Source organism: Natator depressus, chromosome 26 (genome assembly GCF_965152275.1).
Source record: "Natator depressus isolate rNatDep1 chromosome 26, rNatDep2.hap1, whole genome shotgun sequence".
Lineage (NCBI taxonomy): Eukaryota > Metazoa > Chordata > Testudines > Cheloniidae > Natator > Natator depressus.
The window spans coordinates 14,443,428-14,470,487 of NC_134259.1; the positions used below are offsets into that span (position 1 = coordinate 14,443,428).

General features: G+C 50.0%; 1 protein-coding gene across 7 annotated transcripts in view; it reads right to left on the reverse strand.

Moving 5' to 3' along the window:
- Positions 1-27,060, reverse strand: part of KANSL3 (KAT8 regulatory NSL complex subunit 3) — a 55,955-nt gene that overhangs the window by 10,067 nt on the left and 18,828 nt on the right. For 5 of the 7 annotated variants that reach the window (XM_074940170.1, XM_074940171.1, XM_074940177.1 and 2 more), the window contains exons 12-21: positions 26,115-26,178; positions 24,720-24,920; positions 20,992-21,148; positions 18,519-18,596; positions 11,335-11,526; positions 9,302-9,386; positions 8,132-8,286; positions 7,055-7,167; positions 6,057-6,279; positions 4,909-5,042 (exon numbers count right to left, since the gene is read on the reverse strand). In XM_074940170.1, coding sequence (XP_074796271.1) covers positions 4,909-5,042; positions 6,057-6,279; positions 7,055-7,167; positions 8,132-8,286; positions 9,302-9,386; positions 11,335-11,526; positions 18,519-18,596; positions 20,992-21,148; positions 24,720-24,920; positions 26,115-26,178 — 1,402 coding nt within the window. Of the gene's footprint in view, positions 1-788; positions 3,585-4,908; positions 5,043-6,056; positions 6,280-7,054; positions 7,168-8,131; positions 8,287-9,301; positions 9,387-11,334; positions 11,527-18,518; positions 18,597-20,991; positions 21,149-24,719; positions 24,921-26,114; positions 26,179-27,060 lie in introns of those variants that run through there. The other 2 variants (XM_074940176.1, XM_074940173.1) reach the window with 2 other exon arrangements.

Here is a 27,060-nt window from a genome sequence, read left to right on the forward strand (position 1 = left end):
TTCTTTGTGGTTATTTCCTTTAGTCTTTTATCAAGAAGAGGTGCTGTCAAACAGAATTACACATTCTAATGGCAAATGTAAGTCAATTACATTAATGGATATAATTAGAGCAGTTACTGAAATACATAACTCATGACATTAAAAGAATTCTCCATGAACATTAACACAATGAAGCACTGCCTTAAACACACAAACCCAACAATGTAAGTCAAACTCACAGCTTAGAATTAAGCCTCAAGTCCCACCTTGCAACAACGCATGGAGTTAATCTATGCCTGGAAATGTCATGGGTTTGTCAGACTAATAATCTAGTTATTGTTCTGCCACGTTTGTTTAGGGTACCTCAATGCAGGTAACGAAGTAGAAAGGAAAACATGCTATTTCTGATCACTTCTTCAACCAGCCTTGGAAAACCAGAGACTGACTCAGGCTTACACAAGGAGATTTTGACCTACAGGGCAACAGAACTGGATGCGACTCAGACAGACTGATCTTCAACACTGGAAGAGGATTTATGGTGAGTGCACACAATGTCACACGAGGAGCTATCATCACCATCTCCACATTCCCTTCACCAGATTCAGCGTTGACACAGAGATACTATCTGGAGACACTTACAGGCCACCTCATGCCAGCAAACTGACACTGAATAGAGAGGTGAAGGGACCAGGTGCTCCCACCGCCTGACAAGCTGGAGAACAGCCACCAAGCATTTACAAGGCACATTGGAGGAATGTCTATGTGTGGAAATTACTGATAAAAAAGTACAGTGCAGATCCTTATGTAACCAGAAACAGGCCCAGGACTTACAAACACTTAATGTACCAGCTCCACTGATGGAGCCTGAGGGCAGCTTCCAGCGACACCCTCGCCCACATCTGTGGGCCTCAAATGGCTCAGACGTTCCTTCTCTCTGAAGTCCCATGATGAAGGAGCAGTGCAAAGCCAAAGCAATTTCTCTTCCCCCAGCTCCATGGGGCTCCCAGCTGGAGGCAGCCATGGGTCACAGCAACTGTTCTGAGAGGAGTGGGCTTCAAACTGGACAGCTCAGAGTCCCCAGTCACAGTCTGCTTTCCTGCATCCCGGATGGCAGGGCCATCTGCACGGAACTTGCATTAGTGACACTGAAAACAGGGTACTCAACTGTGCGATAAGACCAACCCCCTCACAGTCAGGAGAAACATTTTTCCCTGGGATCCTCATCCTTCATTTTCTGGATGCAAGGAGAGCAACTGGCATCAGCTTTTGGTGCCAGCGGGTCCGAATAGATCTCTGTTTCCATTACTCATCAAGTACTGACAAGCTCAGGTTGTCTCCTCAGCAAACATCATTCCTGCCGGAGTCTGCAGGCTGCGTCTTGGCGGCTTGTGTCCTAGGTGCCAGGCCTCCCTGGTATGGTTGAAAATGGGGTGCAGAAAGCACTGGTGAAGGGAGCTGGGGGAAATTCAACACAGGGCATTTTGGAAACATGCTATTAGAGTCCGTCCCCTTCTGCCATGTCACTTTCACGGGGGACTCTGCAGAAAAGTCTGCGTGTTTAGTATCCAGGGTTGTTCTGTGGGCTGGCTCAGGAAACGCTACACTGGCACAGATGCAGCGCTGCAGCCGAGCTGCTGCTGTGTTCACACTTACTAGAGTGACAGAAGCGGGTCTTCCAGTGCTGTACTAAACCCACCTCTTCTGCCGACCTAGTGGTGTCTACACCGCCGCTTGAGGCGGCTTCATTACATTGCACAGGATGCAAAATTTTGTAATTTTGTAGTTAAGGCAACGTAACGCTGTAGTGTAGACCAGCCCTTAGTAACCAACTTCGATTTCCCTGGGCCTTGCTGGGCCCTCCCCCAAAATCTCCCCAGGAAGCAGCCTGAGTTTGAAACATTGAGATTTTATACTGCAGATACTGTGTCCACCTCAATGTCTGTGCAGCACCTGGCACAACAGGGCCTTCCACCGTAATTTAAGGATTAGAATCAGGAAAATAATATAAGACAGAGGAAACAAATCAACCAAATACAGAAGCCTTGGCTCAGCCCAGAGAGTGACAGACTCTGTAATACTGCAGTAAATATGTCCCTTTCCGGTGCAGGTAACTAATGTGCACTATTTTCAGACAGCTCTTTGGCAGACCTTTAATCAAATACCGGTTGTTATGAAGGATCTTTGCAGGAGCCCACACCAGCGACCTGTAATTCAGAGGGGTATCTTCCCACATGTTCCTGTGTCCAATGGTAGTTTTCAGGAGCTACCTCAACAGCTGAAGTTAAACTCAGCCCTGACTCTTCCACAGATGCCTTGTAAAAATGTTAACAACGTCACTTGTGTCTCTCTCGGCTTTCAGAGAGATCTGAAATCTCGCCCAAGATTTCTCTCCAGTCTTTTGCTGCTTTTTCCCAAATTCTTGAGGTGGTTCCCAACAGGCTTGAGGGCTCTTGGTGTCCCTTTTTGACCTCTAGAAGCAACACATTCACACACACGGGAACTTGGACTGTCTTGCTCTTTTATATGGCAGGTGCCCAGTAGATAATTGGTTTCTAAGAGTCTGAGTAATACCCAAACCTCAGCCAGACAGGCCTCGGAAGTCTCACGGGGATCACGGTGCAGGCCCCCTCCTTGCCCAGTCACACCTTCCTCACCCTGCAGTTTCCCTATGTCAAAAGACAAAACGGAGAGGCAGACCCAGGTTGCTCTAGCCCTGACACAGGCCTTCAACACCAGCACCCTGCGATGCAGCATCTGACGGGGGCAGCTGAGCCAGTCTGGAGGGGTTCACACGGAGCACAGCACAATCCGTTAAGATTCTCACTTGGCTCCTGCACTTCCTCAGTTTGCAGAGCAGGGCCTAAAGGACAGGCGTGGCTGTCACCGAGTCAGCCCTGGGGCTCAAGTGGGAGCAACTTGTGCTGTGGTGCTGAAGGCCTTAGGGTTCTGGTGCAGCGTGGGGCACGGGTCACTTGCAGGTTTAAACTAGCATAAATGGTGGTTCTCTGTAACTTGACCTCTTTAAACCATGGTTTGAGGACATCAGTAACTCATCCAGAGGTTCAGAGGCTGTTACAGGGGTGGGTGGGCGAGGTTCTGTGCCCTGTGATGTGCAGGCAGTCAGAGTAGATGATCTGAATAGTCCCTTCTGACCTTACAGTCTATGAGGGTTGCAACTTTGCTGATGGTGCACAATGGGTGAGGGTCTCTGGCCTGGGTTAGGCAGCTCAGGCTGGAATGCGCAAAATGGTCCTTTCTGGCTTTGACATCTGCAAATCTACGTCTCAACTGCAAACTGACGTCTGCCCTGGAGGTTTCACCTTCTTCTTAACATGTTCTAGCTGCTCATTTCCTTTCTGAACTCAGCCTTGGGCTGAAATTTGCCACTGCAGATCTGAGATCACAAGCCTGGAACATCTGACACCATTAACTGCTTCTTCACTAAACAAATCTGCCTCTAACCTGGCAGCTTGTGTTCTGGATTCAGCCCCAGGACAAGACACAGCTGGGGGCTGGGAGGACGGTGCCCTGAGTCTCTTTCCCAGGGAGGGAACTTGACAGGTCAGGAGTCTACAACCTTCTTCCAACAGCAGCAGGGCTCACTCCTGTCACAGTGAGTGAAAAAATCCCAAGGGAGATTTGTCATGAAAAAATGTTACTTTATGGCAGTGTTTTTCAACCTTTTCGATACCAGGGACTGGCTTGCCACCTTCCTAAACCGTGTCAGGGAGCTCTCGGGACCAGCACCAGCCTACAGACCGGTCGCTGACAAACACTGCCCTAGAGAACATGATAAATGCTGAACAGTCCCTCCTCACTGGGTCCTGCCACCTGCATGGGGAAGTGTTGGGACCTGTGGAGGAGATGACAGTATGGAGACCCTGGTGTTACCCACAGACACCTGCCAATCATTAGCCATCCGGGTGCCTGGTCTCAGTTCAGGGATCTGAAGGCTTGAGGCACCAAGCTCCAGGCACAGGATGGGGCGCCATGCCGCCCGCCCGCCCGCCGCCCCCCACGACCTCACTCTTTGTTTGACCCTTTGTTGAAAGAGATGCAGCAAGAGGCTCTGGAGTAGAGTCCTGCAATCTGACCTGACCCCAGCAGAGCCCGACTACAAGCTTCCAGAGGGAGAGCAGGGCTGGAGGATAATTAGCCCTGCGGCTCGAAGGAGGAAACAAAATATGGAAAACGGAGTCTGGGCTGGCAGCTACACCCTTGCAACCCCTGGGACTAGCTACAAGCGCCAGGGTCAGGTATGAAAACAACCGCAGGCTGGGTTTGGACTGTCTAGTGGTCTAGTGTCTAGTGGTCTAGTCAGGTTCGGGTCAAATTGGGCCCAAACCGACCTCAGCTCTGGAGGGAGCCCCATTCCGCCTTCCTCGCCACAGAGCAGGGTCTACAAACACCTCTCCAGAAAGCCCCAACTGTCAGAGGGACATTAAACAGGGGCTCCCAGGCTGACACCAACTCCAGGTGTTTGGATCCAACATAACTGCCGTGGTTTGGCATTTCCAGTTGATTAAGCGCAGCTGTGAGGTAACATCAGATACACGATTTGGGTGGAGGCCTCTGCGTTTGTGGCAGGAGAGGACTGATCTATCTCCAACCACTGTCCTACTATGCCCCTTTCTGCCCAGAGAGCGCACACTGCTCTCCCTCACAAGCGCTCATTCCTGTCCACTTCAGTCTCCGCTCAAATCACAGCACAGGGGCACAACAGCTCATAAGGGAGTAAACACCCTGGCTTCAGCATTGGCAAAACCCTATTGAGAAAATCCCAATGAGAGTTGCTGGGCCATATTGCAGAACACTCCCCCCAGGAGAGATGCTTCTGCACAAAACATGTGGGTCAGCAAACACTGGTGATGGAAGCATAACATACGCCCAACGGCTTCTCTTCGCCTAAGACCAGAGACCCAGAATTACCTGAGGTGTCTGAGTTTGCAGCTGCTGCTCCTCCAGCTGGGGCTGGATAGTCCCCACAGCCGCTTGGCTCAGGGTAGTGACACGGTTAGGCTGCCCCCGTAGGGTCACTGTAATGGTGGTTGGAGCCTTCAAGCCTGGAAGACACAGGAGCGAGGCAAGTCACTGCGACCAGCCGATCTCCGAGCACACACTTCACCCCGGGCTTTTACAGGAGAATCAGATCAAACAGACACAACCCCGCCCTGCCAGCTGCCAGGCAGCTGCTCCCTAACTGCCAGCAAATGGAGCTCAGCTATAGGACAGACCGAACATGGAGTGTTGCAAGGATCACAGTCCCCAACACAACATACAGCTCAGCAAATCCACCTCTGGGAAAGCCCAACACTAGGTCTCCAGGCAGTAACCAGTCTCTGGCAGTAATATTCGGAGACCTGCACCCAGACCCCCTGCACATTTCCTATTACCAGACCACGTGCTGTGTAACGAGGATGTCAGCACGACCCAAGGCAGTAATGCGAGTTCCAGAGCATGGAGCTGACGGCTGGAATGGCGGTCACTAGCTCGGGTGAGCAGACAGGGCACAAGTTTGACGTTGGCTGGCATCTCCAAGGAATACACAGCCCGCACCCGTAGCTGGATCTTGGCTCTATGGCGCCTGGAATGCTCTGAATTAGGGGACTCACTGTTCAGAGACAGCCACCTGGCCCTGTTTACAAGCCATCCTAAACCATGCGAGGTATAATTCTGCCTGGTATTAAGGAACATGCAAAGGGGCCTTCAATCATGTGCATGATGAAGATGGACTCCTACTGGGGAGGAAACGGATGTTCACTGTCTATGGTGGCGGATCCCCCCTTCACCCTGCGAGGGATGTAAATTCTCTCGCTGGACTCACAAATTCCAATCCCAGATCCGCCACTGACTCACTGGGACACCTTGGGCAAATCGCCTCCTCTCTCTGTGCCTCAGTGTCTCCACGGGGTGCGGCAATAGTTCCCTCCTTGCAGCGGCTTCAGGAGGGTAAGTCGGCATACACAGAGCACTCTGAACTTCAAACAAGCTTTGTAAATGCAAACTACAGTCTGAAAGGAGATGGGAGAGGGCCTGCATCTCCGTCTCAAAACCCCCCACCAGCACTAGCCCCTTACCTGCCGCTTGATTGGAGATCTGAGCCAAGCCAGGAAGGCTGCTGGCCAGCTTGGCCAGCCCGCCGTTGGTCAGCAACTGGTGAATAGCTGTGGGCTTCCCGCTCCCCGAGGCTCCAAGAGACGACAAGGATGTGGCGACTGGAATGGTGCGGACGATTGTCCCGGTGCCCGTGGTTATGGCACTCAGACTCTGGATAGGTGCTGGTGTCTTCCCAGCTGAGGTCTGCAAGGCAAGGCAAGTGCGGTGAGCACCAGGGAGGAAGGGGCAGGATGTCTTTCCCTGCTCCCCCTCACTCTCAAGGGCAGTTCGAGGTCTCCGAGGTCTGGCAGAGTCTTCCCACCCTTCATCCCAGTAGGCAGCCAGTGCATCTCAGCCCAAGGGCGGATGAAGTTTGGCCCTTTCACGATGGACACCCTGATTTTAAGATGAAGGGGCAGCCCATGGAGACTACTGGCCCTAGCATGCAATAAACCACCTTGATCTGCGTGGAGGCTGCTCAGATAGAGGTGGAGCATTGCAGGCTGCCCCTGCTAGAGCTGATGGGGCTGCAATCAACTCCACTGTGAGAAGCAGGAGTGGGAAAGGCCCAGCGGGCTCGTGCCACCCACTCCCCGGGGCTCGTGCAGGACCATTCCCTACATTGCATTGTCTAGTGTTTTGTCAAGTTTAGGTTTCAATGTCTCCTGTGCCAGAACTCCCATTTGCCATGCACCTCATGCTATCACTGCACCCAGCCTCCAGATGGGAGGGCAGGCTGCAGACAGCAGTGGTCCTTGTAGAGAAGGCATCCATCACCCTTGGTCCTCAAGTACCCTCCTCCTGAGGGTACAAGCGCCAAACACAAGAGCAAGAGCCTCAAGAGAGCTCCTTACTGGAGCAGAGCTCTACTTCCAGGATGACAAGGATGCTGTCCTCCCAAGCTCTCTAGATCCAGTTTCCTGCTCTCCAGGAGAGCCTGTGCCTATCTGAAACCCTCCATGTCGCTAGGGCTGCCTACCTGTATGGATGGCCCCACGGATGCTACGCTCGCTGGAAGGGCTGGTGACTTGGTGCCGATGTCCTGCAGGCTGAAACTCAGTCCCTGCAGGAGGCTGCTAGCAGATGCTGCTCCTGAAAGCAAACAAGGCTGGGGAATAACCTGCCATGAAGAGCCAGTTTCTCACCTTTGGTGGACTAGCTTCAGCAGGAGGCTGTCCCCTGAGTCACGCTACCTCTTGACCTGTGGGAGCCCCTCGGTCCTCCCTATGAGCTATGTCTCCAGGAGGAAAACACCATTCTAGAACACGACCCAACACCTATCAACTCGCATGACTGCACACAGGATGTGCGCCCAGTGTAGACAGGGCCAGTCGTGTCTAGAACACCAGATAGCGAGCCACTTCCTGCTCCCATACAACCGAAATCGGTGGAGATGCTGAGAGCATCATTGATATCTTATTTCAGAAGCTGAACCAAAAAATCTGACAAAAACGAGGTTCAGTTCAAACTGAAATTGAATTTTGACGGTTTTTCTTATCAAAACAAAATACATCTGGGGGTTGGTTTGTTTGTTCTTCAAGTTTTTCTGTTTTGCTCCAGGTCACTTTGGGGTGTCTTTCACCCTTTTTTAATACTAGCTAAATTATTAAACAAAACACCGTTTCAAAACAAAAAAGCTGAAATGTTCCATTTAAAAATGGACCAAAATAAATCACTTTGGAATCCCCCCCCCCCCCCATTTCTAGGTTGATACTATTTGCTAAATTTGACCTGAAAGTATCCCCCAAAATGGACTTTTCTGCAGATGTATTATTCACTGAAACAATGTCACCCAGTCTAGCTGCCCCTGACCGCAATGGAAACAGGGCCTGGCCCAGTGTTCCATCCTCCACCAGGTTCACTTTCCAGCTCCTGAGTAAGCCACTGGCCTCATCAGGCCCCCAGGATAGCGAAACGCTGGGAAGGCTCTCAGCCACTCCCGGGTTAGAGCAAAGGTGCAGGCAGGGAAACACACAACTGATTCCAACAGATCCGTCTCACAGGCCAGGTTTGCTTTGCAGACTCCCAAGCCAGGCATGAAGAAAGAGACAGGTACCTTGGAGCGCGTTGCTAGGCTGGGCCTGCCTGCAGTGGGCACTGCTGGCCACCAGCCTGCTCTGCAAGGAATGGAAGGCGCTGGGAGCTGTGCTGCTAGGGATCATGGCCGAGGGGGTAGAGCTAAGGGTGGGGGTTTCCGCCGCAGAATTCAGCCTGGAAAATAAACAGAGAAACACGGCAAATGCACTCCAGTAACCAACAAACTCCAAGGGGATGTATTTCCAGGACAAAGATTGCAGCCAAGGGGTCAAACGCAGCCCAGAGCCACTCTCCTTCTGGAAGGGCTGGGTGAGACTGAAAACTTTACTGTGGTGAACTCAAAACTGCCGCAGCAGCTGTGCCTCCATGACGGGAGATAGAAGCACGCACAAATGGAGTAGGATGTCTATTTCTGAAATGCGGGGTGACTGTAAGCCCTCTGTCCCCATGCCACGCCGATTAGGTGTTATACACAGACAGATTCCACCTTGGGAGTTAAAGGGACTTCTCAATGTAAAACCGTTTTTATTTTCCAGATTCTGCCTCCTGTTCCAGGTTAAAGGCAGAGGCTGCCGCTCTGAGGCATACAGCAAACCAGAGCAGCACCCTGGGAGATGAGAAGACTGAGACAGCATTAGATGTACAGCAAGAAACTCCCGGGGGGGGGCATTTCAAAGGAGAATTACTTTAAATACTCCTCCAGCCCTGGGGGGCGAGTCTGGCAGCAGGCAGGCAGGGAGGCCGCAGTGGCAGAGACAAGGGCTGGGCAGGGAAAATTCTTTAAGGACAGGAACTGGAGTCCAGGTTAAGGCAGAAGATGCAGGGAGAGAGAAAGCAGTGCCAGAATCACAAAGATCAGGAGGTTTGAACCTATCATTTCAATCTTTGTCTCCCCCATAGAAAGAGAGAGATATACCTATCACCAGGATGCCCTCCCCACTACTCCCCTCGCTCTGCCAACACATCTCAGGACTGCCCTGCAACAAGTCAACACCAACGAGGGGTAGGTTCCAGGGGGTTGGATATCTCCTATATCTCAGGATTCAGACATAGAGCTGGACCTCTGACATGTCCTTTCACACTCAAGGTCCGAGGAAGTGGCAGACACTGGAATCACTGCTCTCTGGAGCCTGGCGTCGGCTCAGCTCTCTCAGAGATCCACAGATTAAAAATAAAATGATACACTCACTTGGTGGTGGTAAGTAGTCCCGAGAACTCCTTTACGCCTGACCCAGACTGGCCTATGGTCATGGTGGGGGGCTTTCCTGGCACACCTGTGGGAAACAAAGAAAAACACGAGACGTAAAGCTCTGCCCTATTCCAGCCTTTGGGGAGCCCCTGCCATCACGCACGGCCCAGTGACACAGAGCAATGCTGGGGGAACAGAGCTCATCCTGCTGCCCAAAGCACTTTTTAAAGGAAAGCTCCAGCGCAATCCCAAATATTTTCTAGCACGTTCTAGGAGACCGAGTCCTTCCAGAAACATCAAACCAAATAGAATCACTAATAAAACCAGGAAGTTGCCATTGCGACAATCTTATGATGCACAATAGGACTGAGGGAATCAGCTTCGACATTTGAAAGCACTGGATACCAGGTGCTCAGCACAGGGATGTAAGCATCTCTGGTGAATTCCACTAATCTGCTTCTACTTCACTCACACCCCCACTTCCTCCTTGCCAGATTATTATTATTATTATACAATTCTACTGCCTCGATGGATCATTGAGCACATGCCGGTTTTCTAGTGGTTGATTTTGTAAGCATTCTATTGAGACACTTTACAAAATACACAGAAAGGCCGGTGAGTTACAATATTTGTTTATTGCGGTGTTTGGGATACAAATGCGTTTGTCCTGTGTATTCCTCCTGCTCACGCACGGTAAGAGGGAATTCTTGTTTGGTTCATGTTTACTTCTGCATTTCATTTTTTTTCTGTGAAAAGAAATAAAGTTTTGAAAATTAAAAAAAAAAATCCAGGAAATCAGAGACTTCCAAAGCTGTTGAAGGTAAGCCACAATATATTCATTAGTTAATTTTCACAGTAAAACCAACTGTTAAATTAACCAAGAAATGGTGCAAAATGGATCAATTTACTTTATAGCTTTGAAAAATCTCTGATTTCCCAGGGCTTTGGAATGGCGTGCTGACCCTTTCAGCCCTACGCTGCACACTAATTCCACTCACTCGCAATTACGTTTAAGAATTCTTTTTTGGTGCTCCAAGCAGAAGTCCTACTATGCATCAACCTGGCCTACCACAATGGACAGTTTCCTTAATGTACAGTGGTTACAATAAGCAAACAAAATTCCTGGTCTCCTCTCCAGTGCCGGAGGGAAACAAAGCTGAACACACTACAGCTCTCTCTGGACTGCAGCTCACCAGGTTGCAACTCACATCACAGCAGGGTTTTCTTAACCCAGGAGAAGACGGGAGAAGAGTTGGGTTTTGCAAATGTATATATAAAAGGTGTATTTGACAGACTTCAGACCGTTGCAATGCCCAAAGGGGATCAGCAGAGCAGGAAACTATTCTATACCGAGAATACACAGAGATTCTTCCAGTGGGAGACCACATCAAATCCCAACATGGTCCTCTTTGTATGGCAGGAGCGGGTCCCAGATGAGATCTTTGCAGAGAGATTCCAACCTGTTTGGGAGTCCTTTGTTGTCACTTCTACAGCATCAGGGTTTGAGGGACAGACACTTAAGCAAGCCACAGACTTACAAAACTGAACGAGACTGAGTGTCCCTCAAGACCAGTATCCTGCGTCCAGCAGTGGCCTGAAGCTTCAGAGGAAAGTGAAAAGACCATGTCCCTCATAACTCAGTAGATTGTGCAAAGTCATATACAAAGGGAAAACCCTTCCCCCCCACACACACAATAAGCCTTTCACCCTGGCACATACAATTTGAATGACTCTCTTGAACCGAAGCTTCTGACATATGCTCTGCTGTACACTATCTATTATGGGACTTCAATCCCCACCCTTCCCCAAGCATCACTGAGCACCCAGTCGCAGGCATCTGGAACCACTTAGGCTGCCTGCCATGTCTATATTGTTAAAGAAGAAGGTTCCTCCCCTTTGGCTCCATCTTTGTCAGCAGACATATCCTCATACCCAGAGCTGGCCTGAGACACACCAACTACCCAATCTCCATGTAAATATCACTGAATGTAAATATCTCCAGTTTAAAGAGCAGTTCTGGAACTGGGACTCACTTTCCGGCTGTGCAATGAGGGGTGCTCCATTCCCCGTGCCAGCAGCTTCCCCGTGGGAGACAATGGTCACCTTGATTTTGGCTCGCTTGGAGGATTTGCTGCAATGGGTCGGGCTGGGGGTTTGATGTCTCTTCAGCTGCATTCGCACATCTTCTTTCTCCATCGCTTCTGGCTGCTCTGAGGAGACTGGAACTAGAAGACACAGAAGTGTATATTTGAAACCAATACCTGGTGCCCTGAGGATAGCATAACTCCAGCACGGATGATAATGCGATATATACCCAGAGAGGGAACACAAGCCCATGCATATTCTCTACAGCTTCCTTCATGCGGCCCCTTCCTGCCTTCCATGCACCAGGACTCAGACTCTAATGTCAGAGAGGACCACCATGATCATCCATACAGACTCTGGCTGAGTCACTGACGGCCTCAAATCATGGTTTAAAGAGGTCAAGTTACAGAGAACCACCATTTACGCTAGTTTAAACCTGCAAGTGACCCGTGCCCCACGCTGCACCAGAACCCTAAGGCCTTCAGCACCACAGCACAAGTTGCTCCCACTTGAGCCCCAGGGCTGACTCGGTGACAGCCACGCCTGTCCTTTAGGCCCTGCTCTGCAAACTGAGGAAGTGCAGGAGCCAAGTGAGAATCTTAACGGATTGTGCTGTGCTCCGTGTGAACCCCTCCTGACTGGCTCAGCTGCCCCCGTCAGATGCTGCATCGCAGGGTGCTGGTGTTGAAGGCCTGTGTCAGGGCTAGAGCAACCTGGGTCTGCCTCTCCGTTTTGTCTTTTGACATAGGGAAACTGCAGGGTGAGGAAGGTGTGACTGGGCAAGGAGGGGGCCTGCACCGTGATCCCCGTGAGACTTCCGAGGCCTGTCTGGCTGAGGTTTGGGTATTACTCAGACTCTTAGAAACCAATTATCTACTGGGCACCTGCCATATAAAAGAGCAAGACAGTCCAAGTTCCCGTGTGTGTGAATGTGTTGCTTCTAGAGGTCAAAAAGGGACACCAAGAGCCCTCAAGCCTGTTGGGAACCACCTCAAGAATTTGGGAAAAAGCAGCAAAAGACTGGAGAGAAATCTTGGGCGAGATTTCAGATCTCTCTGAAAGCCGAGAGAGACACAAGTGACGTTGTTAACATTTTTACAAGGCATCTGTGGAAGAGTCAGGGCTGAGTTTAACTTCAGCTGTTGAGGTAGCTCCTGAAAACTACCATTGGACACAGGAACATGTGGGAAGATACCCCTCTGAATTACAGATCACTGGCGTGGGCTCCTGCAAAGATCCTTCATAACAACCGGTATTTGATTAAAGGTCTGCCAAAGAGCTGCCTGAAAATAGTGCACATTAGTTACCTGCACCGGAAAGGGACATATTTACTGCAGTATTACAGAGTCTGTCACTCTCTGGGCTGAGCCAAGGCTTCTGTATTTGGTTGATTTGTTTCCTCTGTCTTATATTATTTTCCTTATTCTAATCCTTAAATTACGGTGGAAGGCCCTGTTGTGCCAGGGGCTGCACAGACATTGAGGTGGACACAGTATCTGCAGTATAAAATCTCAATGTTTCAAACTCAGGCTGCTTCCTGGGGAGATTTTGGGGGAGGGCCCAGCAAGGCCCAGGGAAATCAAAGTTGGTTACTAAGGGCTGGTCTACACTACAGCGTTACGTTGCCTTAACTACATCGCTCAGGGCTGTGAAAAATTTTGCATCCTGTGCAATGTAATGAAACCGCCCCAAGCCCCAGTGTAGACACCACTAGGTCAACAGAAGAGGTGGGTTTAGTACAGCACTGGAAGATCCGCTTCTGTCACTCTAGTAAGTGTGAACACGGCAGCAGCCCGGCTGCAGCGCTGCATCTGTGCCAGTGTAGCGTTTCCTGAGCCAGCCCACAGAACAACCCTGGATACTAAACACGCAGACTTTTCTGCAGAGTCCCCCGTGAAAGTGACATGGCAGAAGGGGACGGACTCTAATAGCATGTTTCCAAAATGCCCTGTGTTGAATTTCCCCCAGTTCCCTTCACCAGTGCTTTCTGCGCCCGTTTTCAACCATACCAGGGAGGCCTGGCACCTAGGACACAGGTCGCCAGGACGCATCCTGCAAACTCAGGCAGGAATGACGTTTGCTGAGGAAACAACCTCAGCTTGTCAGTACATGGTGGAAAATTCCTTCTTGACCCCAAATATGGTGATCAATTAGATCCTGTACAGTTGGGCAAGACCCAGCAGCCAGACACCTGGGGAAGAATTCTCTGTAGTAACTCAGAGCCCTCCCCATCTAGTGTCCCATCACCAACCGCTGGAGAGTCCTCTCTCTCCTTACCACTCACGTCTCTAAGCTGATTTCCTTGTGCATCACAAATTGCTGTATTTAGAATGAGCTCTTCATATTCTAAGGCAGCACAATCTAAGGATCCTGTCTTTTTCTGCACTGAAAAACAGTGCAGGCTTATCACTTTATGGACCACTGCAGTAATAGTGCCCCTTACAGAAGTGTTTTTCATTTCCAAAACACAGTACAAATGCCAGCCCATCATCACGTATCCCCACTTTACCAGCGGGGAAACTTGAGGCCCAGAGAGAGGTAAAGTGACTTGCCCAAATGCACACAAGACCCCGTCAAAGCTGGGATTAGACCTCAGCTGCTGACCCCGTGCTCTGCTCCAGCCGTCCCTGCACTGCAGCGCATATTGCTGGACTCCACCATTCATTGCTCTGCAAGAGTCAGTTCTTTATCGTGTTTCCTTGGCGCTCACCACCACCACACCTGCACAGCTCAATCATTCCTGTACGTTCCCTCGCAACACCCCTGCAAGGCACTGTTATCCCCAAGGTACAGATGAGGAACTGAGGTCCACAAAGACTAAGGCCCAGATCATTCAAGGTATTTAGGTGCCTAAATCCCATTGATTTCAGGATTGAGGATCTCTGTCCGATATCCTAACCTGTCTGGCCTCACATAGGCAAGCTGAGACTTCTATTTTTCTGCTCAACAGTTCCTTTGTACCTCAGCCTCCCAAACCCACCCTGCCTGAGCACATCTGTTCTGTCCTGAGGCCTACTCTGTCAATGCTCTGGCGCACACATCACAGCTCCCAGCAAAATGGGACCCTCTACATGACTGGGACCCTGGGTACTAGGGGAACAGAAGTGATTATTAACCACAAGACCATCCTTCCTCAGTACCGCATCTTGCCCATTTGTATTCCACTGCTGATATGTAACCTCATGATCTCAATTTAGAACCCGGGAGTTCATGGCTTGCACCCTGCTGTCCATCTCTTCACTGGAGAAATAAGCTTTAGCACACCACGCAGCCCCGGCACATTCTGCAGCGGAGGTGCTGAAAGAAGTCCGGCCTTCCAATGTGAAAGGTGTAAATCTACAGTGCTCAGAAAGGGAGTTCCCACCACACCTGGTCTCAGTCCACTCTGGACTAAGGGGCAATAGAAGTAAGGCACATGACACCAACCCTTTGCAAGCACTTTGGAGGACAGCATTAGAACTCAAAACGACCTGGACAAATTAGAAAAATGGTCTGAAATCAACAAGATGAAACTCAATAAAGACAAGAGCAAAGTACTGCACTTAGGAAGGAAAAACCAAATGCACAAGTAGAAAATGGAGAATAACTGCCTAGATCATAGTACCGCTCAAAAGGATCTGGGCGTCATTGTGGATCACAAACTGAATATGAGCTAACCATGTGATGCAGTGGCAAAAAAGGCTACTATCATTCTGGGGTGTATTAGCAGGAATGTGGTAAGACAGACGTGGGAGGTAATTGTGTCCCACTTCGCTCAGCACTGGGGTGGCCTCAGCTGGAGTACTGTGACCAGTTTTGGGCGCCACACTTGAAGAACGATGTGCATAAACTGGAGAGAGTCCAGATGAGAGCAGCAGAAATGATAAAAGATGTAGGAAACCTGACCTGTGAGGAAATGTTAAAAAAACTGAGTTAGCCTTGAGAAAGCAAGACTGAGGAGGGACCTGAGAACAGTCTCAAATAGATTAAGGGCTGTTATAAAGATGACACTGATCAATTGTTCTCCATATTCACTGAAGGCAGAACAAGTAGTAACAGGCTTAATCTGCAGCAAGCGAGATTTAGGTTAAAGATTAGGAAAAACTTTCTAAATCTGAGGGGAGTTAAGCTCTGGAACAGGCTTCCAGAGGAGGTTGTGGAATCCCCATCACTGGAGGTTTTGAAGAACAGGTGGGCAAACACCTGTCAGGTTTGGTCTAGGTTTACTTGGCCCTGCCTCGGCACAGGGGTCTGGACGAGATGACCTGCCAAGGTCCCTTCCAGCCTCCGTTTCTCAATTCTAAGCCCTGGTCTACGCTGGGGGGAGGTGCCGACCTAAGATACGCAACTAAGTCGGCGTATCTTAGGTCGACTTACCTGGCCGTGAGGACAGCGGCGAGTCAACCGCTGCCACTTCCCCGTCAACTCCGCTTCCGCCTCTCGCGAGCTGGAGTTCCGGAGTCGACGGGGAGCGCGTTCGGGGATCAATTTATCTCTTCTAGACGAGATGTGATAGATCGATCACTACCGGCCGATCCGGCGGGTAGTGAAGACCTGCCCTAAATACTTACCCTCAAGCTGGGGAGGGCTGTAGGGGAAACAAGAATACATAAAGCCTGAAAAAAGTCACTGAGGTAGTTAATTCCTTCTCCTATGGGGGTGGGGGAGGAGGCGCGTGTGTGTAGAAGAAATAGTCCTTGGGGTCCAAGTTCTTTACTGAACAGCCTTCATCCTCCTGGAGATCAATGACCCCACTGTGCAGGAGCAGGTCCCCGACCTACTGCTGGGGGAGAGTGCAGCAGAACCACATTACTGCTAGGCATTTATTTGTTGGCATTGCTCTACCCCAACGCAAGCATCAGTGCGTGTTATCTTAGCACCTGCACCCAGGGTCCTGCTTTGAGGGCAGCAAGGTGGGGTGCTGGCTGATAACAGACGTGCAAAGCTTACACACCTTCCCCAGAACTGTGAACATGCAGAGTGAATGGAACTACCCAGAGAGTTTCTGATCACCTATGCAAAGAGATTACAGGCATCAGTTCCGCTGCAAAAGCCCTTGAGACCGCCCAAGCATCAAGCGCACCACCCAGCGCCATCAGCTGGGCAGCACCATGAAATGGCACCTGCAGGGGGAAGTGATGCTACTACTCCTCAGGGCATCCATGATAGTCTGTAGGAACCAGTGATCAAACACACCCTCTTGCATTCTACATGATCAAAGCCTCCTTCATTACATAGTCACTGTGGCACACACTTCTCACTGTGGTGCACACAGCCTCTTGTTCTCACAACAGATGGGAAGAGCTCCCTGTGCGCTCAGGCTGAAGCCCCAGGCACCAGCGCTCTGAGCTCTAGTTAGACAAACCTACTGCTCCCACTTCACCATGGCTTCCCACCACGCTGTTCTCCTGCAGGGAGGCTGCATCCCTCTCCTCAGCCCCACCGATGCAGAAGCAGCAGGGCTGGAGGATAGTGTGACCAGCCCTGGCTTCACACTAGCTACTGTCAGAGCTGCCAGCAGGCAAATCCAATGTAACCGCATGAAGGCATTTTCCCATAAAGTGCTGGATGGCAGGGACTGAAGTGCTCCTTTGATGGTGTGGAACACTGCACACCTGGATCCTACCGATGCCGCCTGCTCAATGCTCCAGAAACAGGGTGGGGCTGCTGCCAATGCATCCCAGGGAAAAATCTCTTCCCATCCGGAGAGCATGCGAGCAGGAATCACCCCAGTTAGGCAATGAATCCTTTTTGTGCCTGTGAGCTGCTGCTGCGTGTTCAGACCCCACGGAGAAGTGCAGAGCTACTCCGCTGAGTCACCCAGACCAGGTGGATCTCATTACCTCCAACGCCGTAGTAGAAAAACCAAAGTCCTCAGAGGCAGAGCTTGAGGGAAGGAGAACTCAATAAGTAGCCAGCCTAGGCTAGGACCTGCTTGTCTATACAGTCCTGCCTCGGGCTTTGTTATATCACTTCTGGACACAGCCAAACCCCAAGAAGGGAGTGTTTGGACAATAACCCAGTTGTGTGTTAGGCAGAGAGAGGGATGGGGACCTCCTGGTATCTCAGAGAACCCAGCTACAGCACCCCACAGTCCCGCTGGTCTCCAGCTAATTATCCAGAGCTTCATTCGTCCAGACAAGAAGCCACCAGCACTATGCCATGAGGCACCATGCTTTACAGAGAGGTGTTCCTCCATCACACTCGCACTCCCCACAGCCGGGGGCCACCCGATCTGGCACTGACAGGTCATGTCATGACAAAGCGACTCGCATTAGAGATAGATCCAGGTATTACAGCAACTGAAATGCCTCCCAACCCTCTTACCAGCCTAACCCTGCTAAAATCCTCCTTCAGACCTTTATCACCAACCTCTTCTAACCTCAAATCCTTCAGCTTGACTCCACAGTGGCAGCTAATGCAATTGGAGGCAAAGAAGTTGTATCCATTTAGCTCAGCTATGAATCTGGCCCCCTCATCTCTAGGTCTCAGAGGCTCTGACATACAGTAGCCAGAGTCTCTTCCTCCAGTCCCATTCTCCCACCATCAACAGTGGCTTCCTATCCATTTCAGGATCCAATTCAGCACTGCCTTCCTGCTTTCCCAAGGAATCCCTCGCCCTCCCTACCCACTCCTCTGCTGTTCCTCCTCCAACTCTCCATGGGTTTGGAAAGATGCTCCAGCCGGCCTCCTTGAGCCACTAAGCAGCCCCGTCTCTGCACCCGCGACAGGCTGTCCAAAGCACTTTCCCGTACCATGCATCAACGAAGTGCCTTCCATGTCAAAAGCACAACTCCCCATGCTGTGGTCTGCATCTCAGCCAGTAAGACCCAGCACACAAAAGAGTTACGCTCCTGACCACAGGAAGCTGCCAGGACACTCACATGATTCCACAGTCCATCAGAGCAAACCACTGCAAAATCATGTCACTCCCAGGGAACATTTACCGGCCAGAAAGAGGGAAAGCCAGGGGAGGGGTGTGGCTGTTTTGCTTCAGCTCCCACGACAGCAATGAGAAAGCAAAGAGCAGAGAGAGGGGGACCACACGCTAGAACGCCCCCCAAACCAGTGCGAGGAGGAGAGGAAGGTGATGGAGGAAAGCCAGAGGAGGAGGAAGGAAGCGGAGAGAGAGAGGAAGTGAGGAGATACTCACCAAAGAGACATGAAGAGGTGCCAGGAGGAAGAGCTTTCCTCACCAGCATGTTTTGTTTCAGAAAAGCAGCAAACTGAGCTGAAATGAATCAGAGAGAATTACAGTATCACAGCTGGCTTTTATGGGGGGTGGGGGGAGAGACAGACAACAGGCGGGGGGCAGGCAGCTCTGCAGCCACCACTCACTCCCTGGACCCACAGCTGACTTTCACCGGTGGGGGCAGGCAGCTCTGAAGACACCACTCATCCCCTAGGACCCACAGCTAGCCAGCGGGGAGCTCTGCACACACAACTTACTCCCCGGAACCCACAACTGGCCAGCGAGGAGCTCTGCCGACACCACTCACTCCTCTGACCCACAGCTGTCCAGCAAGGAGCTCTGCAGACACCACTCACTCCCCTGGGACCCACAGCTGGGCAGCAGGGAGCTGTGCAGACACCACTCACTCCCCTGGGACCCACAGCTGGGCAGCAGGGAGCTGTGCAGACACCACTCACTCCCCTAGGACCCACAGCTGGGCAGCAGGGAGCTCTGCCGACACCACTCACTCCTCTGGACCCACAGCTGGCCAGCGGGGAGCTCTGCAGACACCACTCACTCTGACAGATGGAAGTATAGCTCCGTGATGCAGCCTCATGGCATTTGGAGACACCCCTGACTCATCCGCCAAACTGCAATGCATCACACCCGCCTGGAAAGGGGCAACAGGTCTGGAGACATCCCTCTCCCTCCCTCCCCAAGAGCACTACCAAACTACACAGCATCCTTCCCACAGCCCCCTAACTGTCCCCTGATGACCGCCTCCAGGGAGCACGAGCAGGCTTGTGATGCTGGGCTCCGCCCCATGTCTAATATTGGAGCTGTCCACACAGACACCCTAGAGCTAGTCACACTGGCCATCTCTGTGCTGAAATGCTGGCAATGACTGGAAAGCAGTAACTAGTACACACAAACATTCATTGCCACAATGCTTCCATGAACCCTCCCTCTGGACTGTCTTTACCCTGCAGAAGTGTCTGCAATGATACCAACCACAGAGCCTTCTCCTGCTCAGTTCCCTTCATACAGTCGCCAGGAACTTGCTCCTAAAGCTAAAACATAGGCCAGAGCAGACTTCAACGGTTCTTGCGTTGCTCTACTATGCGCAAGACCTGGGCTCAAGTTCCAGTCTGCAACCTACTGTGAATCAGAGAAAGAACTAGCCGGAGCACAGGGCAATGCTCATGGGGAACTGGCAGGTCTGTTCAGATCTGTCCTGAGCAAAGGAAGCAAGAAAGATTGGAGACGGGAGAACCACTTCCCAATTATCATAGAATCATAGAAGATTCGGATTGGAAGAGACCTCAGGAGGTCACCTAATCCAATCCCCTGCTCAAAGCAGGACCAACCCCAACTAAATCAATAGTGTTTGCCAGGAGGGGTTTTCTATGGCCCATCCGTGACAAAGTATTATCCACAGGTTCCAGAGGAAAACATACCTCCCGCTCCACGGAGAGACAATGCCGGGGAGGTAATGTCTTTTATTGGACTGACGTCTGTCGGTGAGAGAGACGAGCTTTGGAATTTGCACAGCGCTCTTGTTCTGTGTAGCTCGAAAGCTCGTCTCTCGCACCAACAGAAGCCAGTCAATAACAGATATTATCTCACTCACCTGGTTCCTCTAATATCCTGGGATCAACATGGCTACCACAACCCTGCCTACACCAGACAGAGCACTGCCTGTCAGACCTTTCCCCACACGACTGAAGGTTCATCCCAAGATCTAATCAGCATCCCACAGGACAAAAAACACAGCTCAGGTTAGCCTTTCCTTCTTGGTGGCTGGCCCTCCCCTGCATTCTAGACCAGGGGTAGTCAATTATTTTTTGTCAAGGTACAGGAACGGTCCAGATTCCAGAAAAACAACAACAACAACGATAAGAAGTAAATAAAGAGATTTGGGGGTCCATTCAAAAGCATCTGGCCCACAATCCACCTGTTGACTACCCCTGCGCTAGACCCTCATCTTCATCCCGGCTCAGTGGCCTTACCCACCCCGACCACCCTTTACTCCCCAGAAAATCTCACTGATACAAACCACCAGCCCATCAGGTGCCCCAAAACGGATGCGTCCACACCCACTGGGCCAACATTCTACAACTGCACGATGATTTGGCCACCAAGACAGGAAAAGACCCTTCCCAGTCTGGGCAATAGCAAAGCAAAGGCCTGTAAGTGACTCACCCTCCTATGCCAGAGAGACTACCGTTTCCTGCCCAGAGTCAGCTCCCATATGCCACTACTTAGGAGTGACAGTGCATGGGGTCTGAGCTGTGAGGAGACCGCCCCATCTGAATGTCACATGACCAAAGGTTGCAGACTTAGAATAATCCTGCAGGGCAAAGTATGAGTATAGCTGGACAGTGACACCCGCAAGGGGCTTTACCGGGGTAATGAGGAGGAAGCGAGTGGAGCGAGCTGCTGGGGGCGTTACCTTGTGCCTGCTTGTGTGTCAGGACCCCGTCTGTTCTCTGCACATGTCTCTTCAGCAGCTGGGTGGCACCCATCTGGCTGGACTTCTGGACAGATGATACAGCAGCCATTTTGGTTTTGGGACTCGAGGTGGGGCTACTGGAGACACTGGACAGATCCTGCCCAAACAAGAAGAGAAGCCCCATGCAGTCAAGTTTCCATGGCAGGATGCAGCAATGGGTTAATCATAATGCTTGGTATAGCAATTAATTTACATCTCCGCAGATCGGTAGTTCCCACTTGACTCTCACAACCCCCAATGACCAAGCTTGATATCACCATCCCTGTTTTACAGATGGGCATGGAGGACAGGTAACCTGCCCCAAGTCACACCAGGAGTCAGTATCCAAGCCAGGATTTGCATTCAGGAATTGCAGCCTCCCCGCCCTGCACTCCAACCCCCAGCCCAGGCCCCTCTCCCCCCACACTCCGACCCACAGCCCAGGCAACCCTCCCGCCCACGCCCAGGCAAATCCCCCCCTCCCCCCCGCACTCCGACCCCCAGCCCAGGCACTCTGAGGCTTATATACCACTGCTAGAAGTCTAAATAACAAGACAGGTGAACCAGAATGCCTCCTATTAAACGAGGATATTGATGTAATAGGCAACACAGAAACTTGGTGGAATGAGGATAATCAGTTGGACACAGTAATACCAAGGTACAAAATGTATCAGAAGGACAGAACAGATCGTGCTGGTGGGGGAGGGGCACTGTATGTGACAGAAAGCGTAAAATCAAATGAAGTAAAAATCTTAAATGAACTAAACGGTACCACAGAATCTCTATGGATAGTAATTCCACACTCGAATAAAAATATAGGCGGAGGGATGTTACCGACCACCCGACCAGGATGGTGAGAGTGACTGTGAAATGCTCAGGGAGATTAGAGAGGCTATAAAAATTCAGTAACAACAAGGAATTTCAACTATCCCCATACTGACCGGGTACATGTCACCTCAGGACGGGATGCACAGATGAAGTTTCTAGACACCATAGATGACTGATTCTTGGAGCAGCTAGTGCTGGAACCCACCAGAGGAGAGGCAATTCTTGATTTAGTTCTAAGTGGAGCACAGGATCTGGTCCAAGAGGTGATCTACCTGAACTGCTTAGTAATAGTGCCCACAACATAATAAAATTTAACATCCCTGTCGGGGGAGGGGGGGAGAGGGAGGGAGGGAGGGGAAGGAACCCACCACAGCAGCCCACCACGGTTAGCATTTAATTTAAAAAAGAGGAACTACACTCAAATGAAGAAGTTAGTTAAACAGAAATTAAAAGGTAAAGTGCAAAAAGTGAAATCCCTGCAAGCTGCATGGAAACTTTTTAAAGACACCATAATAGAGGCTCAACTTAAATGTACACCCCAAATTAAAAAACACGGTAAGAGAACCAACAAAGTGCCACCGTGGCTGAACAACAAAGTAAAAGAAGCAGTGAGAGGGAAAACGGCATCCTTTAAATGTGGAAGTTAAATCCTAGTGAGGAAAATAGAAAGGAGCATAAACTCTGACAAGTGAAGTGTAAAAATACAATGAGGAAGGCCAAAAAGGAATATGAAGAACAGCTAATCAACGACTCAAAGTAACAGAAAAAAATTTCTTAAGTCCATCAGAAGCAGGAAGCTGCTAAACAACCAGTGGGGCCATTGGACGATCGAAATGCTAAAGGAGCACTCAAGGACAATAAGGCCATTGCAGAAAAACTAAATGAATTCTTTGCATCAGTCTTCACGGCTGAGGATGTGAGGGAGATTCCCAAACCTGAGCCATTCTTTTTAGGTGACAAATTTGAGGAACTGTCCCAGATTGAGGTGTCAATAGAGGAGGTTTTGGAATAAACTGATAAACTAAACAGTAATAAGTCACCAGGACCAGATGGTATCACCCAAAAGTTCGGAAGGAACTCAAATGTGAAACTGCAAAACTACTAACTGTGGTATGCGACCTATCATTTAAGTCAACTTCTGTACTAAATGACCGGAGGGTAGCTAATGTAACACCATTTTTAAAAAAGGTTCCAGAGACGATCCCAGCAATTACAGACCAGTAAGTCTGACTTCCGCATTGGGCAAATTGGTTGAAACTATAGTAAAGAAAAGAATTATCAGACACACAGATGAACACAATTTGTTGGGGAAGAGTCAATATGGTTTTTGTAAAGGGAAATCATGCCTCACCAATCTACTAGAGTTCTTTGAGGGGATCAACAAGCATGTGGACCAAGGGGATCCAGTGAATATAGTGTACTTAGATTTTCAGAAAGCCTTTGACAAGGTCCCTCACCAAAGGCTCTTAAGCAAAGTAAGCTGTCATGGTATAAGAGGGAACGTCCTCTCATGGATTCGTAATTGGTTAAAAGATAGGAAACAAAGGGTAGGAATAAATGGTCGGTTTTCAGAACGGAGAGAGGTAAATAGTGGTTCCCCCAGGGATCTGTACTGGGACCAGTCCTATTCAACACACTCATAAATTATCTGGAAAAAGGAGTAAACAGTGAGGTGGCAAAATTTGCAGATGATACAAAACTACTCAAGACAGTTAAATCCCAGGCAGACTGCGAAGAGCTGCAAAAGGATCTCACAAAACTGGGTGACTGGGCAACAAAATGGCAGATGAAATTCAATGTTGATAATACAAAGAAAACATAATCCCAATTATACATATAAAATGATGGGGTCTAAATTAGCTGTTACCACTCAAGAAAGAGATCTTGGAGTCATTGTGGACAGTTCTCTGAAAACATCCACTCACTGTGCAGCAGCCATCAAAAAAGCAAACAGAATGTTGGGAATCATTAAGAAAGGGATAGATAATAAGACAGAAAATATCATATTGCCTCTCTATAAATCCATGGTACGCCCGCATCTGGAATACTGCGTGCAGATCTGGTCCCCCCTTTTCAAAAAAGATATACTGGAATTGGAAAAGATAAAGAAAAGGGCAACAAAAATGATTAGGGGGATGGAACAGCTTCCGTATGAGGAGATTCAAAAGACTGGGATTATTCATCTTGGAAAAGAGACGACTAAGGGGGTATATGATGGAGGTCTATAAAATCATGACGGGTGTGGAGAAAGTAGATAGGGAAGTGTTATTTACTCCTTCTCATAACACAAGAACTAGGGTCACCAAAGGAAATTAATAGGCAGCAGGTTTAAAACACAGAAAGAGAAGTATTTCTTCACACAACCCACAGTCAACCTATGGAACTCCTTGACAGAGAATATTGTGGAGGCCAAGACTATAACAGAGTTAAAAAAGGAACTGGATAAGCTCATGGATGGACAGGGATGGTGTCCCTAGCCTCTGTTTGCCAGAACCTGGGAATGGGCGACAGGGGATGGATCACTTGATGATTCCCTGTTCTGTTCATTCCCTCTTGGGCACCTGGCATTGGCCACTGTCGGAAGACAGGACATGGGCTAGATGGACCTTTGGTCTGACCCATTATGGCCGTTCTTATGTTCTTAAGCTTTGCAGGAAACCTTAAAATGCAACTCATCTATTTTGGAAGAGCCATTTGCCACCATGTGAGCAGCTGACACCTTCATATGCACACCTCTCCCCCCATATAGACATCATCCCTGCGCTCTCACAGCCTGGCTCATCAGTGCAAAAACAGCCCACAGGATGGTCATTCAAACACAGGCCTTCCCCAGCTCCACATGCCAGAGGGCCAGTCCCTACCTCTGAGCCAGAAGGTGAGGCCGGCACCTTGGCTGCCGGGGAGGTGGGACTGCTGGTTCTTTCTGGCAAGTCGAACGACAGGTCCCTCCTGGTCAAGTCACGTGGTTTCTTCTTTTTCTCGGCATCGAGGTCCCTGGGGTCGGAGCCTGAATGGTTGTCCGCGCGGGTGAGGACTCCGGTCAGGAAGTCAGCTATTTCATCCTACACAGGGGTCAGACTCCTCTTAACAACTAGCCTCCACAGTTTGCCTAGAAGCAGCTTCCAGTTACTGCCCTGCTAGGGTACAGGGAATTTAGCTTAACAGTCTAAAGAAATAAATACGACGATTCCAGAAACAGAGAATAGCCAGGGTTGCACTGGATTCTACTCCACTCAGATCTTCTCAGCGAGGAGTCGTAACCCAGCTACACTGCTCAAGACAAGAAGAATTTAGCTATTTTTAATGTTAGTAGGTATCGTGTTAACGCTTAATCTCGGTGGCTCTCTGGGAACAGGAGGGGAGTATGCCGCTCTCCGTAGCACAAAAGGAAGAACCAGAAACACCTGCTTCCCCAGGCCAGACATCTGCAACAGGACATCCCCTTTATGGCCCATAATCTAGGAACAGCCACCCCAGCAGACAGGGCCTCTTGAAAACTGCTGCTGGGGGATTCGTGTGCATAGTACCATCAGCAGAGACACTAAAGTAGCATCAAAGCCGTCTGGGCCACAAGTGAAATGAATGTGGACGCCATGAACTAGTTCTAGAGGTTTCTATCCTCCCCCCAGCTTCCTCCCCCACAAGCATAAGGCCAGTCCATGCTTCAGCAGGGTGTTGTGTTTCAGAGAAGCCCATGACTGGAAGAGCTAGTGTGCTGCCGGCCTCAGAACTAGGCACTGATGGGGGCAAACAGGCTAGCACAGGAGGCTGGGCTTGTGCTAAATTTCCACAAGAGAAATTCTAGCACCAGGTAACCCAGAGAGCTGCTCACTGCGGAGTCAAGGCACTTAACACAACAAGAGCATGAGTCTTGGTGAATCTAGGACTCTAAATGGTGCTGCTCTGCCTTCTACCCATTCAGCCGCTGACACTGCGCCCATCACCAGGATATCTGAGCCCCTCTGCTGGAAGTTGGAACCTGTGACTTGGGACACACATGAACCAAGAGGGAAATATGAAGGACTATGGAAGCAATGAAGGACTATGGCCCTGATAGCACCCAAAAGGGCTAACATGTCAGGACTACTGAGTTCACCTCGAGGGCACTGGACAGCTATGCTGTCAATGACTTCCCTTGCCCGCCCACCCCTGCCCAGTCAATCCAGGGAGCAGCCCTGGAGCGTGTGCTCGTGGAGATGACCAGGAAGTCACGCTATGGAGGGGAAACGGCGCTGAAAGATCTTTTTGCTCGTTACCTGGATGCATCTGTCCACCATGCTCTGGGTCAGGCCTTCCGCCTTCTTTTTGGCTTTGCTTATCCTATTTAAAAAGGTGGGCAAGTCAATAGATGTTCATTCCTCCCCTGCTTTCCCCTGCCCCCACCGCACTGTGGACAACATTCTTAGCTTGAAAGCCGATAATCAAATGAGGTTTGCTGTGTTACCGAGATTCCACCAATAGGAAGTAGGAACTAATCAGCTCAAAATGTGCTTAATTCAAGGGCTCCATCTGCTGGACACGATATGCCAAGTAGCGCTGGGTGAAATTCAGATGACAGTGACTAGAAAAGGAATGAGACCAGCGCCTGGTGGGAAGGGCACACACCTGGGAGGTGCAAGACTCAAGTTCATATCCCTGCTCCAATGACTATTTAACTATTTATAACAAGTGGAACAGCTTCAACCAGGAGAGACTGAGAAAACCCTACACCAGCCTATCCAATAGCCCAGTGGCTAAGGTGCTCTTCTGCAATGTGGGAGACCCAAGTTCAAACCCCTTCTCCCCATGGGAGAACCTGGACACTCACACCCCAGGAGGATGGTAACCACTGGGTTCAAGGTTATAAGGGATCAGTTGCCCTTCCTCCCCCAGTCTGTGAATCTAGTCCTCCTTGGCTTTTATCAAAATGCCTGAAATCAAAAAAGTTGGATTGAAGCAAAACACGCAGCTTTGACATGAAAATTTTTCAACTTTTTAATTCAATGAAAATTTCCAAACAAAAAACTGGTTTTGCTTCCACCCGAAATGAATTTTTTTTTCCAATGTTTTGGATTTGCCAGTGAACCAAAAACTCCATTATTCACCCAGCTCTAATGCTGAGCACCTGGTAATCCCATTAGCTTCGAAGGGAAATGGCTCGACAGCTCTGAAACTCAGGCCCAAAGCTTCATCAGAAGGGCTACATGCGCCTTCTCCCTTCGA